Source organism: Aulonocara sp. 'chitande type north' Nkhata Bay, linkage group LG13 (genome assembly GCF_057382095.1).
Source record: "Aulonocara sp. 'chitande type north' Nkhata Bay isolate Kocher_YH1m ecotype deep benthic linkage group LG13, A_spYH_male_GT1.1, whole genome shotgun sequence".
In the NCBI taxonomy this organism is placed as follows: domain Eukaryota; kingdom Metazoa; phylum Chordata; class Actinopteri; order Cichliformes; family Cichlidae; genus Aulonocara; species Aulonocara sp. 'chitande type north' Nkhata Bay.
The window spans coordinates 17396461-17414167 of NC_141356.1; the positions used below are offsets into that span (position 1 = coordinate 17396461).

At 42.1% G+C, this 17707-nt stretch overlaps 1 protein-coding gene across 2 annotated transcripts in view; it reads left to right on the plus strand.

The window, feature by feature from the left end:
- Window positions 1–17707, plus strand: part of meis1b (Meis homeobox 1 b) — a 77691-nt gene that overhangs the window by 18531 nt on the left and 41453 nt on the right. For both annotated transcript variants that reach the window (XR_015124408.1, XM_086258916.1), the window contains exon 8: window positions 16919–17064. Coding sequence is in view for 1 of the 2 variants with exons in the window: in XM_086258916.1 (XP_086115042.1) it covers window positions 16919–17064 (146 nt within the window). In the remaining variant the exon portion in view is untranslated. The remainder of the gene's footprint in view (window positions 1–16918; window positions 17065–17707) is intronic.

Sequence of the window (17707 nt, forward strand, 5' to 3'; positions counted from 1 at the left end):
GCCACTGGTATAAAAATTTCTCTCTATCCGGAAGTGTAATCGTTCCCAGATTCAACAGTGTAAGACTCATGAGAAGGGATTTGCATTATATAAAGTTGGTGTTCACCATGTGAATCTTGTTGAATTCATTTGTGGGAAAAATATTTTTCACAAAGCAAATTAAATGATAATTATATAATGTACTTTTAATAATAAGCTAGTTAATAATAACTCTTAAACCAGCAGATGTTTTGCAGTGCTCTCAGTGCCACAGTGACAATGTGAAAAAAACAACCCTTTTTTATTTTTGCGTGTGGTGACAATGCTCACATGCTGCGTTCTTAGTTATGGTGTTTGTGCTTTGACCACAATGCCGATGGTATTTTTTAGCACTAAATTCCATTGGCAGTTTAAAAAAAAAATGGAGGGAGGATCACATTTGCTTCACATATGTCATTAAAATCAGTCCTGGGTGTCTCCTTTCTCCCTAAAGAGCAGACAAAGAAGAAAGCCTCTTATTTTTCTCCTCCCTTTCTCTGGGATGTCTTTGTAAACATCCAGCAAGCATCGACAAGTAGAGTCGGAGAGCGACCCTGTAGTTAATTAGTCCCGCTCTATTAGCCCAGCTGTTTGCTCGCTAGTTCCTACCAACAGGCTCCTTTGTTTAATACCCAGAAGCCCTCTGGAGAAGCTTTTCTGCAGCCTTGGATCTTGCTTTTCTGTGAAAAGTATAATGCTCGAAGGGCAGAGGAAAACCTAGCAGATCATATATGCCTGCGATGGAGGGGTGTCCCTCATGGACATGAGCGGGCCTTCTCATTTTCTCCCAGTATAAAATACTCCTCTTTGCCTGTGTGAATTTGTGAGGACACCCCTTGGCTTCTCTGAGGGTCTGGCGTGCAAAGGAAACAGAATAACATTCAGGCACTGAATTGGGCAGCTGCAGCGATGTGGTATGTGAGTTCAGCAGAGGAGCGGAGCAAAGTGTTTGCTCTGTTTTTGAAAGCTACAGGGTTTCCTTCTCTGCTTGTCAGAAACATCCAGGGAGTGAGGCGATGACTGGTGATATTAGATATGTATCACCAATTACCCAGACCGTTTGTAAAGAGTACAGTGTGCCGCGCCAAGACAAATAGCTCCCTGTAAGGCTATGTGTTGGTGTCTGCATGCATTTTATGTGTCTGAGTAGTAGTCTGAGATTTAGGGATGTTGTGTGATGCCTAGCTCTTTTTTTTTTTTTTTTAATTGGCTTGTATATTTGGAATAATTTAATTTATGCTCATATTATTCTGTGTAACCAACCGAAAGTCTGTAAAACCAAGTCTAAAATGTTTTCATAGTCCAATAAACCAGTTCATCTATTTTGCACACGCTGATGTTTAAACTAATGTTTCTAGTTTTCACTTTAAAATTCCTGTATGCTTATTGTACATTATGATTAGATAGATGTCATCTTTGTGAAGACTGCGAGTACTGACGAAGGCAACATTTGCCCAGTCCCAGCTGGGATTAGCCTGGTGAAGGATGTGGCATTTGGCCTACCACTTCTTGAGGATGTGGCTCTAAAAACATTTGGATAGTCAACTTCGCTGGTTTGATATGTATTTGAATGAATAGATCATCCTTGCATTCGCTGTTAATCACTGCGTATAACCTCCAGTGGCCGCAAATTCCCATTGATCAATGTGGAATATTCCTGTTGTTGTGATCCATTCATTTATCCATTTATTCACTCTCCAATCTCTGTGCCCTCCAACAAGGTCAGGCCACACAGGAGCTGCTGCTTTCTGTTGTCTCATTGGGCAGTCTTCAGTCCTGGGGTGGGCAAACAGGGACATAGACAGAGGTGCCAGGCAATCAGCAGCCTGCTCTCCTCGTCCAATCATTCAGCTTCACGTGGTGCCCTCAGAGTCACTGATTAATTGGTCCGATTGTCCAGTAGACTGGAAGAGAGAACTCTGTGTGTCTGTGTGAAATAATCCCCTCCCCGACTTTCTTTTTTCTTCCAGGAGTTCATAAATGCACTTTGCTTTTCAATTTTTTGTTGCAATAATGAGCTAAAGACTAATAACTGAGGGAATCAGATGCACTTTAATAAATAAGTCCTGGAAGGCAGTTACAGTGTATTTACAACACAGGCCCACAGTGATTTTATTCATTCATGCAAAATTTGTAGATTATTCATAACAATATTAAAGAACTTATAGACATACCTTAAAAAAAACTGTATTTCATTTTGTGAATGCATATATTGTCTAGACATTGTCTAGACGTTATCGAGGAAGATCCTAGGTCCGGTAATTGTCTTACTGGTGTCCAGCTTTACCGGTAATCTGTTTAAATGTGAGGCTCTGTGGGTAGATAAAAGGTTTGTGGCTCCCTTGATTAGACTGTAGTCCGTATTACTGGAGGTGTGTAAGTACAGTAGCTGGCAGACATAAACAGGATTCAGTCTTTGATATCTTCAGAGCGTGAACACAGGGAAAAGAGGAGAAGATGAAAGTGGAAGAAAAAGACAGCGAGGAACAGAAACGAAGCAAAACGAGAGAGTGCGATGAGGAGGAAGGGAGAGATTCTCAGGGTGAATGCTGGGAAACCATCTCGATGCTTTGTTGTGTGAAAAAGAGGGGCAGAACAGTTACCCCTGATTAGTGTGTTAAATGATGCAGAGTGCTGTTTGGGAGTCTATTGAGGAAAATATGCCACTGCTAGCAAATAAAATCTTCAGTCAGTCCAGAGGTGAAAAAGTTTTGGCCGTGCCACCTTAAGCTTGTCCCATAGGAGGTTAAAGGAAAGTGTGCAAGCATGTGCTAACGCGTCAAAAAGAGTTTCATATCTACAGGGTCACATGAGCTTAAAGTTTCTGTTTAATAAAATTAATGCATGGAAGACTTATATAAAGGGTAATTGCATCACAGAACACCTTGGGGAAACATCCTTCAACAACTGAGTGTTGCTGGTCGCTATGTTTATTCAGTCTAAACTGGATTACTGCATTATAAACATTATTATCTGTGGTTACCTGGGAAAAGAGATGTTTGGCCTCTTGGTGTTCAATCACAACCTTCCTCTCTCGGATTCACAGAGATCTTTACAGCCTCGCTATATCTCAGTGGCTGATGCGTCGGCCAACATGTTAGGACTCGCCTTGCAGAAAATGATAGCCCTTGATGGCTTTTTATTGCCTCATAGGCAATAAGAAAACTCAGAGTGGCCGGAGTTTTCCCCCCCTCAAAAAGAGGAAATTGTGTCAGGTTCCCACAGTGAGAGGCCAGTTTGCTTTTAGGATTAGGGCTGGTGTCACACAGCCGCTGAGTTTGTGAGGAAGCAAGGGTCTGAGGTATAGGTAAACAAAGTCGTCTCCTCCCCTCTGCATCGTTTCACACGTGAAATGATCGTCTACTTTGTCAGTCAGCTTCGCTATCTTTGTTTTATTGGCACAAATGTGTCTCGTGTGTAATAAAGTAATTGTTATAAAACCTTTTCTGATAAGATGTCAGAACCTTTTTGACTCCTTGACTCTGGGAATTGTGTGCTGTGTGTTTCTGAGTGTTGGTTTCATATTTGTACATACTGATTTTTTTTCTACCACTGCTTCTGTCTTATTTAATGGAGACTTAACTTAAAGAAACAGAAGAGAAGAAATATTTCTCTTTGTCTGAATCTCAGCCTGTCTGTTGGTTACATATGACCATGTTTGCATGACCAAAGAAATGCAAAGTCTAGAGACCATCACAATATGTCTTTCACAATTTACATGAAATACATATTCATAAGTGCATAAGTGCACTTGCATGCACACCAACTAGCTTCTCTTTCCCTTCACTCCATTGGCTGTTATGTGCCTTCACTCAGTCTTTGTGCTAGTTCAGGATGTGGTCTGCTTAAGTCTTTAAAATGACATGAGACAAAAAGTGCTCACTTAATGCGTTGCTTTTATTTATTTTAAAGTTGCCTGTGTTGCATTTTATCTCTCTCATTTCACAGACAAATGCACTTAGGTCAGATCATGTAGTTTGCTGTCGTTTCAAGAGAGAAAAGGGTTCTACTTCATTTGTTCCACAGAGGGAGTGCAAGCAGGAGGGAAATGTATCTTTAGCTCCCATGTTATAATTGTGGCACACTAATGATGTAGACACATTCTCACTGTCTGTTTACAGGAAAGGCTCTTCTTTAATTTGTGACTGGCGTGAATGCCAAATGCTTATATCTAATTACTGGTATTTGCTAAAAGATACTATTTACTCACCCCTCTTTGCCTTGTATGTGTCTCTTGTGTGTCAGGGTGGGGAGATTATGATAAGAAAAGTTAAATATATAAAAGAGGAAGACTGGAATATTTTTTCTGTGGGTAGGAAATTAAATTCATATAAGAGAGAGATTTTTCACACATGCCTCAAGTTTTCAGACTTAAATCGTTTTGAATCAGCACCCATAAATTCAAGATTTTGTTTGAAAAGTGTCAATTGAGAACTCCTTTTGGGTTTATTTTTTGCAAAGCACCATAATTTGCACAATTGTAGTATCACTGTTCCTTAAAGATGCCACTTTGGTTAAATTGATATCTTTCTTTCTTTTCTCTCGCTATCTGTCTATATATAGAAAATGTGTGTATATATCCCCTTTCATGTTTGATTTGCAAACCTAAACTGGTGGAAATGTGGCAATGCACTTGTCATGCAAATGAATGGGGAAAAAGTTAAAGCACGCTCATGCACGTGTGTCTGTGTGTTTCTGTGCATGTGTAGGGGAAACTAGTGAATCTAAATGGTGACAAAATAAATTTCTTTACGTTGTGCATTCCTTACAGTTTTCTGTTTTCAGTTCAGATCAAAATTGCATTAAATCATACAGAGACCCACAAACACAGCAGATTCAGGACCAAACGCACACCAACAAGCTCTTAGGAGCAAGAGCATGCCTCGGTTCTTAATCGTGGTTCACAGAGAGTCTGACAGTAAAATCACAGCAACTCATCGCTTATGTGTCACAACACATTATATCTGGCCCAGAAAACGACCTTAAACTCTCTCTGCTTCAGTCTTCCTCTCCCTGCTAACTCTTTCTCCCTCCTCTTCCTACTCCTCCCACACCTCCTCTTCACTTGAAAAAGAGCTGAGCTCAGGGCCCAGGAGGCCTCTGATCAGATAGATGTTAACTTTTCAGGGAAAACCCTGATAGCAGACTGGAAGACCACAGAATTTAGTCATCTCTGCCAGTAGACGCCAGGAGTCAATGGCCAACTGAGTTTTTGTGAGCATTTTATTTTTGTAAGCATTGGAGGAAAAGCTACAAGTAACATCTCCTTTTTATTTGTTTTGTTTTTTTTGTATGTCAGAGACGTAGTTTGAGCATTCACTTGGGCAGAATTATAGAATGGGAGTGAAGGAAAAAAGCAAGGAGAGGCAACGCAAAGCAAAAGGTTATCAACACTTTGTTCAAAGGAGAATCATTGTTTAACTCCTTGGCACACACAAAAACACAGTAATGGGCAACACTCACATGAACAGAGCACATTATTTATTTAAGCTTTTGATAAAGAGATTAGCCCCATCATCCCATGCTCTTAAGCTAGCCAAGGGGTCCATGTTCAGGAAATCCTGGCTTTCCTGACACACAGGCTTACGGGGGAATCTTGATCAAGTAACGTTTATATGATAACAATGCATTTCATGTGGGTATGTTTAGTATGATTTAGTCTTTGAATTTGGAGTGATTAGTCGAAATAGTATTAGGAGCTAAAAGGGAGTGGTGAAAGACAGGGCAGAGAGAGGGAACAGGAGGTTGGCTAGAGAGCGAAAAAGAAGGCAGAGGATGCGAAGTACTTGTGCCAACTGAGCATTTTGTTTTCCTTTATTATTAGCCCCATCACAGTGGTTAGAGTCCAGCTTAAAGCTACAAACAGTGAAGTGCTAATTTTAGCCTCCAAAGAGGATAAGGATAACTAGCTTGCTGCCAGTATGCCATATGTTCCCCTGCCGAATACATTGTGTCAGGAATATTTTCACCCCACACCCGCACACCATTTCCCTAAAACACATTTCTAAACAAACACAAGTGCATATTCGATGTTTCAGCATTCATGAAGTTTGGAGCTTCGCTTTTAAAAGACTTAACAAACGATCAAAACACTTTAACATAAACAAGTTGTTTTAATTACAGTTGATATCTTTGTAAGACTAGAAATATATGACAAACTGTAATATTCACAAGGGAAACGGTTATTTTGGCATCAGTCAGCTTTCTCCCCCCCCCCCCCCCCCATTAGCATAGCTTCCTGCTGCAAGGTAACATGTGGCCTCCACTGTAATCTTCTGCAACTTGGCTTGTATACTCACTTGCCAATATGAGGCCTGTAGAAGAATAAAAATGAGCCTCTCTCCTTCAACACACATGCATATGTTCACATGTAAATGCAACTCTCTATTATTCCCTCGCTCTCTGCCTCAAATTGAAATAATTCAATTTATGGACAGTTCCAGACCTCCCTGGCTAAGACCATTATGCATGAAGCTCACCCCCCCCCCCCCCCCCCCCCCTTTCTAACAAAAGAAGGGGAGAATTTACCAGCCGGCTCTCCCAACAACACCCACACAAAGCCAATTTCATGCCAGGGAAACACCAGTGAAGCGCCATTTGTGGTCACAACCTGCTTCCCTGTGGAGGTTCTTTATTATTAGATATAGGTCGATGCTACCTTAATTTCTGTTGAGGCTCATTTTGTAACCTTCATATGACACATGCAATGCTTCTATCAAACCTGTATCCACACAAACATTCACTCATTTGGAAGTGGAAAAGTGACTAAAATCACCATATTGTATGGTCACAGATTTGATTACTGTGTCTTTTTGCCACAGTATTTCCTGCTGTAGTTATATTGAACACCTACAATTTAAATTATTTGTTCAACTTTTGGCGATAATTGTGTTTAAGAGCATAAAGGTGTGAAATGCCATGGCTGAGGTGGCACGCTGTGAGTCCAGGTAATCTGGCATGTGGGAAGCTGGAAGTATAGAACGAGAGAGCTAGGCCAAAGCTTGACCCAAGGCTGACCTAGACCAAACATGCTGCCCCCAGAGACCTCCTCCCCTTGGTCCCTTTGACATGTATACCTGCTGTAGGGATTTGAGTGAGAGATAAAGACCTCAGCAAGCTTTTCTAAGAGTTTAGAGACAGAAGGAGGAAAGAGAAGGCTAGATAACAAATAGTTGTAGAGCAGCACAAGAGCAGCAGGGTGGGCTGAAGGGAAACTCGGGGGTTTACTTAGTGTGTTTGCAAAGCAACACAAAGCATCCCACTTGTGGTACACACACTTGTGAACACATACATTTAGACGTAACCCAATCGTCCCTTCCTACTCCAAACTGGTGAAACTCAAAGAGATGAGCAGGAGTTGGGGCAAAGATTCTTAGTAGTGATAACCTTTAGAGCAAAAGCATGAATGGTGGTGTTAAACACACAAACTGCCAATATATTGTACACATTAGCTCCCAAGGGCTCTCCCAGGTCTTTGTTCCTCTGAGATACTCTTAAGCAACAAAGAGGTCATACTTTTACAGGAAGTCACCCCCAGAGAGAGCTGCCTCTTTCAGGAAATGACTTGGTGGGACTGTGCGGCGAGAGTGCCAGCATCCACGGGGGGCATATCACTCCTGTCCACATGGGCCCATGCTCCACAGGAAGTAGGCTGCTGTAAACCCACTCACTTCCTCTTCCTCTGTCCCTGTCCCAGAAGTCTTATCAGGGCTGTGTATGGGTCGCCTGATAGGACTACAAATCCCCCACATCCCCATAGCACCACATCCTTTCCCTATCAAGGACATGACAAGAAGTAGGAAGTGAGGATGTAACATTCCTTTATAGAAAGAATCTGCAATGCATTTTTTTAAAATTTATTATTATTATTTTTTATGTAGGAGTGATTAAGAGGGCATCCTATCATTAAAAAAAGTCATACACTCAATCTCTCCTACTCCTTTTGCCCTGTTTACTCATAAAAAATAAGCTAAAATCCTAAATAGATCCTAAATAATTTAAATAGAGTAGGTTGTAGCTCGGATAATAAGTTATCCTGTTTTCAAAACCACCCCTTCAGTAACCTGAGCTTGTGGGCGAAGAGCATATTATACTCCCTCATAATACTGAAACCGTCTGTTATTCCAAAAAAAAAAAAAAAACCCTCCCTGGAAGCTAATGCGCTATTATTAGCACTTACCACCGCAGGGTTAGCGTGCCTGTATTATCTAACTACATGCAGTTTGGCTGGTGCTGATAGGTTAGCATGAGTGGGAAAATCCATGTGTATTAAAAGCGTTTATCAGAGGCTGTGTCATTCAGATAGTTACCATGTGGAAAAATGCAGACGCAAACAAGTGCTAAACACGGAAGTCTGAATAAATAAACTGAGAAGCTTCAGTTTGGTTAGTTGAACTGTACCCTGATCATAAAGACAAGATTAAAGACAGAACACGCTAGTTGTTGGTGCTGAAATTATATATTTCCAGACTGATGGCTTGAAGTTAAACAAGTTAGCCCTGCAGTAAGATATAATTTTGCAAAATGTAGCTTTTTTTATAAAATATAATTTGAAAGGATGTATTTTCTGGAAAGTCATGTTGGCTAAAAATTACACCTTGATACTACAGCTTAGTAAAGAAATCTTGAAAGAAAGATGCAGTTACTGTCACTTTGAGTTTATTGAAAGGATATTTTGATGGTTTAATAGCAGACTTTAGTGAGTACAGGTTTTCTCCTGCAGAATATATATACATTTACTGAGTTTAAGTCCACAACAAAGTCCAATGGGATGTTTTTCCTTGAGATTAGCTAAAGGTTCCTTCTCTTTGTCCCGCACATACATTGAAGGACTTTTGAACGCCCTTCAGCACATCAGCTGACTTTTGGAAAGGACTGCCGTGCCATTGTGCTGTTAAGTGCTCTTCGCTTTTGTTATAGTCCTTGTCCTCTCTACAATCCCTTCCCCCCTTCCCCTCCTCTCTCATAGTCCATTTGACTCTCCCCTTTTCTCTCTAGCTGTTCACTGTGAGCTGAGTTTGACTGAAGCTCGGTGAGTCGAAGGTGTCAAAAGCCACGTGAGAGGCAGTGAAACAATTGGAAGTGAGTGTTAAGAGTGAGAAAGAAGAAAAAGAGGCAAAATTTCAGGAATGTTACCCTTTTGTGTGTTTGTGTGTGGGTTTTTGAGGACTTCTCTTCCCCGACTTGAATGCGGACCCCCCTTACAAGTGCCCCCATTTGAACCGAGTCTGGCCTTCTATCTCTAGGTTAGGGGGGAAAAAAGAGAAAACTTCAGCACAAAGGCAAGAAGGGAAAAATCAATAGTTACACAGCAAAAGTGCTCGACATGAAAGGGTGAATTCATCGCCCTACACTTTCATTTTAGCTTGTACCGTCTGTCTCTTTCTCACTCATTCTTTCTTCCTCAACTGATCTGGAAGTGGGAATAAAAAGCAGTCGGTGTGTGCGTAGACGTGTGTTCCTGTGCGTGGAGGCATACTGCAGTTTAATGTCGTGTCGCTGCCCTGTGCTTGAGGCAGTTTCCAGCGTGTCGGGCAGCCTGTGGTGATGACCCTGTACGGGAAAATGGCACAGAGAGAGCAGTCACATTTACACTGACATTTTTGCCATCACCTATGGCTATGTCAACAGGCCTGATCCCTCCTTCCCCCCCAATAGCCAACAGTGGGTGGGTCTCAGCTATAACACAGAAGCACAGGAACACTTTCACAGAGAGTATGACCATTAACAAAGGTCTAATATTCAGTATATTAGAAAAGGTTTATCATTTGGCCTATAAAACGCCATAAAACTGCGAGAAATACCCAACACAGTTGCCTAATTTGAAATAAACATTGTTTTTGTGCACCGACCAAACCTTGTCTTTCTGTCTAACTTTACATTTTCAATTCCATCAGTAGACATGCTAACATGAAACACGTGAGAAGGCGAGCATGAATGGAAACTTACATTCCGTATGATTACCAATAATGCAACACTCCAGTAAAAAGCCACATGAACCTCCACAGACTTGAGGTTTAAACAGTTTTAATTAACTGATTACTCTGATAACTGCTCTGTGCTGCTTTATTCGTTGTTGTTAAACACATTCCCTGTCTCTGACTTACTGATACCCTCCTCATTGGATCACCGCAGTCGAAATAATTGCAGCAAACTTGGCTCGGAATCTCACAACAATAAGTCTTTAGTGTGTTTTAATTACAAATCACCCTTGTGAATGAATCACTAGTTACTGTCATTATTGAATCTGTCAGTGCTGATCCACAAAACTGTCATCATTCAAAGTAACTGGCTTTGTAATTGCAAAGCACTCATTATTTACTGTAATTACTTCAATGGAAATGTCTTTAATTGCAGGAAGCAATTACTTAGCCCACTCCCTTTTATTTACCTGGAAAGCCTGATTTTTTTTTTATAGTTTGTAATAATGGCAACTTTTTTTGTCTGCCTAATCTAATAAGGCCTTATATTAAGCTGGTGAATGTTCTGTACAGATTAATACATGCTTCAGAGTGCTATGATCGAGATTCAATTACTGGACTTTAAAGCAAAGACCCCAAAACAGTAGTCTCTCTGGCAAAAGCAGAAGGGAAGTCTAGACTAGCCATATTGTTTTGTCGACAGCGCATGTCATTATCCGCAGAATAGTCATGGGGATTTCTCTCCGTCTCTCCTCCTCCTCGGGAATAAAAGGGAGGCGAAGCAGCATTGGTCACAGAGAGTGTTTTGTACTGAAGTGTGTGTGTGTGTGTGTTAGTTTAGAATACTTCAGTGGTCATTATTGGAAAGATGCCTCATGATAGATCATAGGAAATGGGTGCATGTGAGTATGTTCAAGTATGTGTGCGGTAAAGGGAGAGATGCTTTTGAAAATGTGCCCCTAATTGCGTCGCGAGGAATTCCTGCATGTTCAGAATATCTGGAGGTGGGAGGGGCCCTTCAGAGCCATGCAAAGGGAACCCCCCACTGCCTGCAAGCCCCCCTGTACTCCCCCTTCCTCACGTCTAGAGCTTATGAATGGCCTGAATACAATAAACGCTGCTTTTTTTCTTTTTCTCCCTCCCTCTTGCAAGCCCTTTTTTACCCCTCTGAGGATTTCTGGGAATGTAACGTATGTGTATTTGTGTGAGTGTCTTGTGTGTGAGTGCTAGAGAGAAAACGAGTGAGGGCACTATTGTGAATGTACATCAAGAGTGTCTGCACTTTGTGTGTGTGTGTTTCATGTTTGGAGTTTGTGTATGTATGTATGAATTTCTCATCTGCCAGTACGAAATGTGTGGATCCCATGTGGAACAGGATATCAGGTCCCTGAGGCCTGGGCCTTGCCTGGGTAACCAACCCAGGGTCATGTGAGCTTTCTGGGGTGTGAAACTCTAGGACTGGTCTATGAGAGATCAGCTTCAGGTCATTCACACTTTCAGCAAAAGACACTCTCTCCTGCAAGCAATAGCCCTTAGACTAAATGCAGTGTCATAAACTCAAAAACCTGTCTCCACTCCTTTTCTTCTCAGTCCATCCACAGCCTATAAAACCTAGCAAAAACATCACACAGTATGTTCCAAAAACGTTTCGCCATCTGTGAATCATTCCTCGCACAGGATCCCACTCATGACATCTGGCACAAAGCTAATATTCATAACCCTTCTCATCTCAACGGTGCTTCTACGAAGAAAAAATAAATTATTAGAAAGCTAAATGTCATAATTATCTTGCAATGCGCTAGAAGCGACACGTCTGACAGTACTGCTATTCGCAGATGAATGACTGGTGAGTCTGTGGCTGTTAATTTGCCAGGCAGCAGAAAAGTGGCTGACACCTCTGAATGGCACGTGTGCCCGTGCACAGGGGGCAGCTAGTACCAGTGTCTGTCCTATGCTGAGAGATGGTTTATAATCAGATCATAACAGATTAGCCTAGATACTGTTTGATAATGTCACGGTATGCCTTGAGACAGATGTAGAGGAGCGATAAAGACACAAAAGAGGGAAGTAAAGAAACTGAGAAGTGGAAGCTTAATTTCTACCCAGAATTTGAAGCGGTACACTTTTGATTTGCATAGGAAGACAAAAAAAGCAAAAAATGAAGGAAAAATAACAACGCCTCAGTCTTGCATCGAGCAAATACTGTGCAGATATCCCCCATCCAAACTCCACAGTCCAGCAGACAGAGAGAAAGAAGGGTAATGAAGTAGGAGGGGAGGGCATGCAATAATGAAACACAGAGTGGCAGAAAGACTTAAATAAAAACCATCGAAGCTGAATAAAACAGACTTTAAGTCAGTTTAGCTAGCGCTAACAAAGCTAGTGAAAATGCACAAAGAAAGCTAACCTAATTTTTACGTCATTATCTGTTTGCTTGCAGTGTGTGTGTGAGTCTGTGCATGCTCGTGTGCAAGTGTGTATTTGTGTATACAGCGTGTGAGGGGACTGATAAAATATTCCTTCCCTCGGTTGGCCCCGGGGCATTTCAACTGCCCCTGGCTCCTTCCAGTCAGTGGCCTGCTCCTAATTGCCACACACACACACACACACACACACACACACACACACACCAGGAAACGCACATGAATAAAGAAAGGCAAAGATAGACACACACATACAGACAAATGCACATCCATGCATGCAAACATTCTTAACACACAAACATGCACCCCCACTGTCCTGCATTGATTCACCCTTCTCCATCTTCCCAGCACCCCCACCTCACCAATAGTTACAAAGATGTTGTCATGGCCGATCAGTAGGCCCTGAGTTGTGCCTGTGGGGAGACTGGAGCTTGCTAGCCTAGCATCCACATGCTGTATGCATGCAGCGCAGGGTTAGAGCCTGCTGATGCTCTTAATAAGGCTCACAGCCCATGTATGTAGAATGACTGGCTTGTTCATTGGTTGAGTGGTTAGCTAGTTGCATGGCTAGAATTCTAAATAACTGATTGACAGACTGACAAAGCACACGACAAGCAGGGCTGCTTTATGACTGACTGTTATACTTGCTCACTGGCTTTATAGGCTGACTAGTTGACTGGATAGTTTAGTGGGTGACTGAAAAGCGGTGTGAACAACCATCTGACTGACCACCAAAAGGGCTATTGGCTAAGTGGTGGACGGATTATGATGTCACTGTGGCCACTTCTATACTAATGAAGATGAATTTGAAATCAGTGCTTGCATAGCCCATGTTTTCTGCCCATTCAAGCATACCAGTGATCCATACTGACACCACAAAAGACTACAGAAATGTTTGCATTTGGTCTATTGAGTATGCCCAAGATGCTTGAGTCATCTGCTTTGAGGGCGACATGCACCAGTGTGTAACCACATGTCATAACAAACAGACCCGTGTTTTTGTTAGCCTCCACACCAGCCACATCTCGACATGTATCGGGATATGGCAATGCAATACCATATTTCCCAGCAAGAAAAATGGCAGTTTTATAGTATTCACTTCTCGCATCTGTGTGGTATGTTCAGCTTGGGCTACAAACATCAGTTGACGAGCATCAAATGATACACTGTACTCTGCTGATGTTTGTTTCACTGTAAGCCAAATTTTTATCTATTTTAAATCACACATCTCTTTATAGTGAAATGGATGGTACAGAATGTCTCTGGAGGACCTTTTTCTGAAAATTTCACCTCAAAGACCCAATAAACGAAAAATATAGATCTGCATTATGAAAGCTGACAATTCTGTCTGTGTATTATTATCATTATTATTATTTTCCAGCTGATTAACTCCAGTGCACCACTGCATCTTTTCCCTTTCTTACCAATTATTTTCTCGCTCTGTACTGCTCCAGTCAGTGGCTTGAGTTTGGTCTTCCACTTTTTCATTCTCTCTTTCTCTCTCACTTCATTTCCCCTAACACTGTCTCCTTCTATTTTCTTATGGTCCTTCACTATCTCTCCCTCACTGTCTCTCCCTGTTTTTGCCTCTCTTTCTCCGACGGGCTCTGGTAACACAGTTGACATTTCCCCAACATGGCTGCCAGACACAGCTTCAGCACCTTTCCAGTTTCACCCTTCCTTTCTCCCTTTTTCTCTCTTCCCACCTCCCACTCTTTCCTCACTTGCTGGGGTTAAAGAAAAGCAGAAATTAGCCCCAGACCATGTAGAGGTGATTGGTATCAAATTGCACTGAAAATGGAAATGCCAATAAAATTGACAGCCCTTCTCCAGCTCTCTTTCCTTTCCCCCTTCTAGGTAAAAATAAGCGTGTATAGGTCAGACTCAGAGGTATAAGCAACGAGAGATAAGGGGGGGAGGATTAATATTGGTAAGTGTTAAGGTTTCCCTGGCTTAGGGTGATGGGTGACAAAAAAATTGCAGCAAGAACACACAGAGAATCATGCAGTTTTTCTGAGCATACACTCTTTTAGTACTTTTGTACTTCATTTGCTCCCCTTTTTGTATCCTCCCTTGTTTTCCCTGTTCTCTATGCTTCTCATGATTCTCACCTCTTCCCTGAGATTCCATGCACACCAACTCTTTCCCACTTGCTCACCTGCATGAATACTCACTCGCTCACCCACACTGAGCTGGTACTCTGGCCGTTTGCTTCTGTTTTCCCAACTCGCATGGGACAAGCCCCTGGGTTTGTTATTGTAGGCTTTGCTGAACATGAGCCGGTCTTTACAACGGATTGAAAGCATTTGCTTCCAATGAAAATCTGGTCTTAGATTACAGGGCCACGGCTCGGCTCACCCCTCTTTTCCACCAGGCAGAGAGATGTAGACAGAAGGGTGGGTGTATTTTAGTCCTGAAACAGTAGGAAGAAAAAAACTCACTTGTTAAGCTCCGGCTGCATTTGTCCCAGACTAATGATGTAACCAAAGCCCACATTTTAAAAAAAACAAAACAAAGCATTTTTTAAGGACAGAGAGGAAGAGAAGCTACGTTTAATGGCGCTTGCGTGGTTAATCTGTTAATCAATTAATGGATTGGCCATAAGTGATTAATTGGGTAAAGATTATTTAGTTCTGGTTTGATGTGTGTTTGTTTTACATCATTGTAAATTAAATATATATGGATTTTGTGCTGTGGAAACACACAAATGTAATATTATTTAAGCTCTGGAACATTTGTGAGCATTTTTACTAATTCTTTCTTTATAGCAGATTTTCATCCTTTTATCCTGTCCATAACATCATCCAGTGACTAGTAGCTCAACCATTACATTTTGGTGATGTGACAGTACAGTTCAACCAGCTGGTTTACCTGCCTCACAATGGCAGGTGTTTGCATCACTGTCAGGCCATCTATAATAAGCTGTCTCTTGTTTTATCCCTTCTTCACCCTCGATAGCATCCCCTCCACTTTCACATGAGGTTCATTAAAAACCCTTCAATATGTGTGCATATGTATCTCCTTCTGCTAGAACAGAGCGAGTGAGAGCTAGCTGAGAGCGTTGTTTCGTATGGATCGTTGAGGCTCTCTCTCTCTCCTAATGGTGTATATAATTCAGGTGCCCTCCAGGCATGCTTTCAGGAATTCTTTTGCCTGAGGTAATGGGGAGCAAAGGCCTGGGTTTTAGGCCCTTGATTATTCCATTGATGTGGCAGGCTGGAAAAAAGTCATCTCCAACCGGATTAGCGCCAACATGCCTATTAATTATCGATGAATCGGGGCTTAGGGTTTAGCTAGGTGCTGGGTGTCGCCCTCTGCAAGTTAGTGGAACGCAGGCCCATTTCATTGCAGTTATCTATCCCTGCCACAGTGAATAGACCTAGAAGCTTTAGAAGTGCTTTGTGTGTAATCAATAAATAACTGGATCCAATTGTGTGCACTGCTTTAGTGGGGTTTTAGGGTTTTTTGTTTTGCTTTTTTCTCACATTTTTATTTCCCCTCACTTCCAGTCGAGAGAGGCGATACAGGACAAAAGTCAGTTATTTGCCTCTGAAATGTTTAGCAGTGAAGGTGCCACTTGTTTACCTCGCCTCATGTTTCTTTTATGATTATCATCTTCGTTGAGGGTGGCTCACATTTTTGAATAATGATAATAACAATTAGGCTTTTCACAGCCACGGATGGGAAGAGGCCCTTTCTCTCCACTGGAGCTGTATAGAAAACGTACCATAATTGGATGGTTTTGAATATGTGCTGCGTGTGTGTGAGTGTGAGTATGGGTTCATGTTGTTGAGTCTGAATGCAGAGAAAAGGCCCGTGGAGCGCCTTCCTTTCTCTCTTTCTCTCAGTGCTCAAATACGCTGAGCTTTCTCAGTGTTCCCCTTAGGTGAGGTTAACTGGCCTTAATAGAGTCTTATCGAAGCCCTACAGGTTGCTGTAAGCAGCCATGACGCCATTGTTATGAAAAGCAGTTAGCTTTGTTAGCTCTGTATGTGCCTCTGACTTCCTTTTTTCTACCTATTTTCCTTTTATTTTCTGCCTTCCCCCTCCTTGCAACCTTGCCTTTTGTAGTGCCGTGTTACTCTTTCCACCTCAGGTAAAATGGCAGAATGCGCTGGGGCAACGCTTCAATAACTATTTTCCCCTCAGGATAATAAAGACTAAATCTCTCTGTCATTTTCAATTCTGCGTGGGCTTGGATGGGAGAGTGGGGAAATGCGACCTTACAAGTCCTTTGTGCTCCCCTTCTCCCTGTCTTTCTCCCAGGAAGATGCAAGCGCTTGCTCTGTTTTCAAGTGACGGGGGGAGCAAAATGAAAGGGAGGGTTATTTATAAATGTATTAAAAATGAATGCATTTATGAGGTGCTGTTTTCCAGCCATTCTCTTCTTGCCATTGTTGTGTCTCTATATCCATCCTTCTGTGCATACAAAGCCCTCCAGAATTCCCTCGAAATCGTATTTATTCCCTTTGAACACAGAGGCGCAGCAAATGCAGGAAGTAAACAAACTGTGTGTCTGATCTCCACTGTCTCTTCCTGTTTCTTGTCATGTGACAGGTGATGGTCTGGACAACAGTGTGGCTTCGCCGAGCACAGGGGATGACGATGACCCGGATAAAGAAAAGAAACACAACAAGAAGAGAGGGATTTTCCCTAAGGTGGCCACCAACATCATGAGAGCATGGCTCTTCCAGCACCTAACGGTGAGTTGAGCCAAACACTATTCGTTCACTCTCAGTTTCATATCACGAGTGCACACTCAACTTCATTTTACAGCCACGGGCTGTCTGTACTGTTATACTTGCACATAAACACACAGATACGCTCTGTCTTTCTGCACTACTCAAAAGAACACACTGAGCCACTCTTTCTCTCTCTCTCTCACACACTCACACACACACACACCACAGCCCCTCTTCTTCATAGTGTATCCTTGTTCGTACGGTGCACACTTCAAAGACGGAGGCCTGTGTAATCTGCTGGCGATCTCTGCAGCCTGCGTTCTCACTTCTCATCTGCTGAAACTGAATAAGGTTGAAGCCAAGGAGAGATGCCCCTGGCCATAACTGCAGATACATAGATGAACCTTATTAAAAACAAATCTGTCATTATTTAACAGATGCCGGGGATGCTGCAAAGGCCTGTGGTTTGGCTCCATTTTTCCTCAATTATAGCAGAGAATACAAATGCCGTTAACACCATCTGACTGCATCACAGATACTTTGTGGGGAAAAATGTATTTAGGCAATGGAGGGTGCCAATGTGACTGCTGGGATGGAACCAACAGTGAGCTGAATGCTCCCTTGGCCAACACAATTTTGATTCCGTTCAAGCCGAATCATTCGA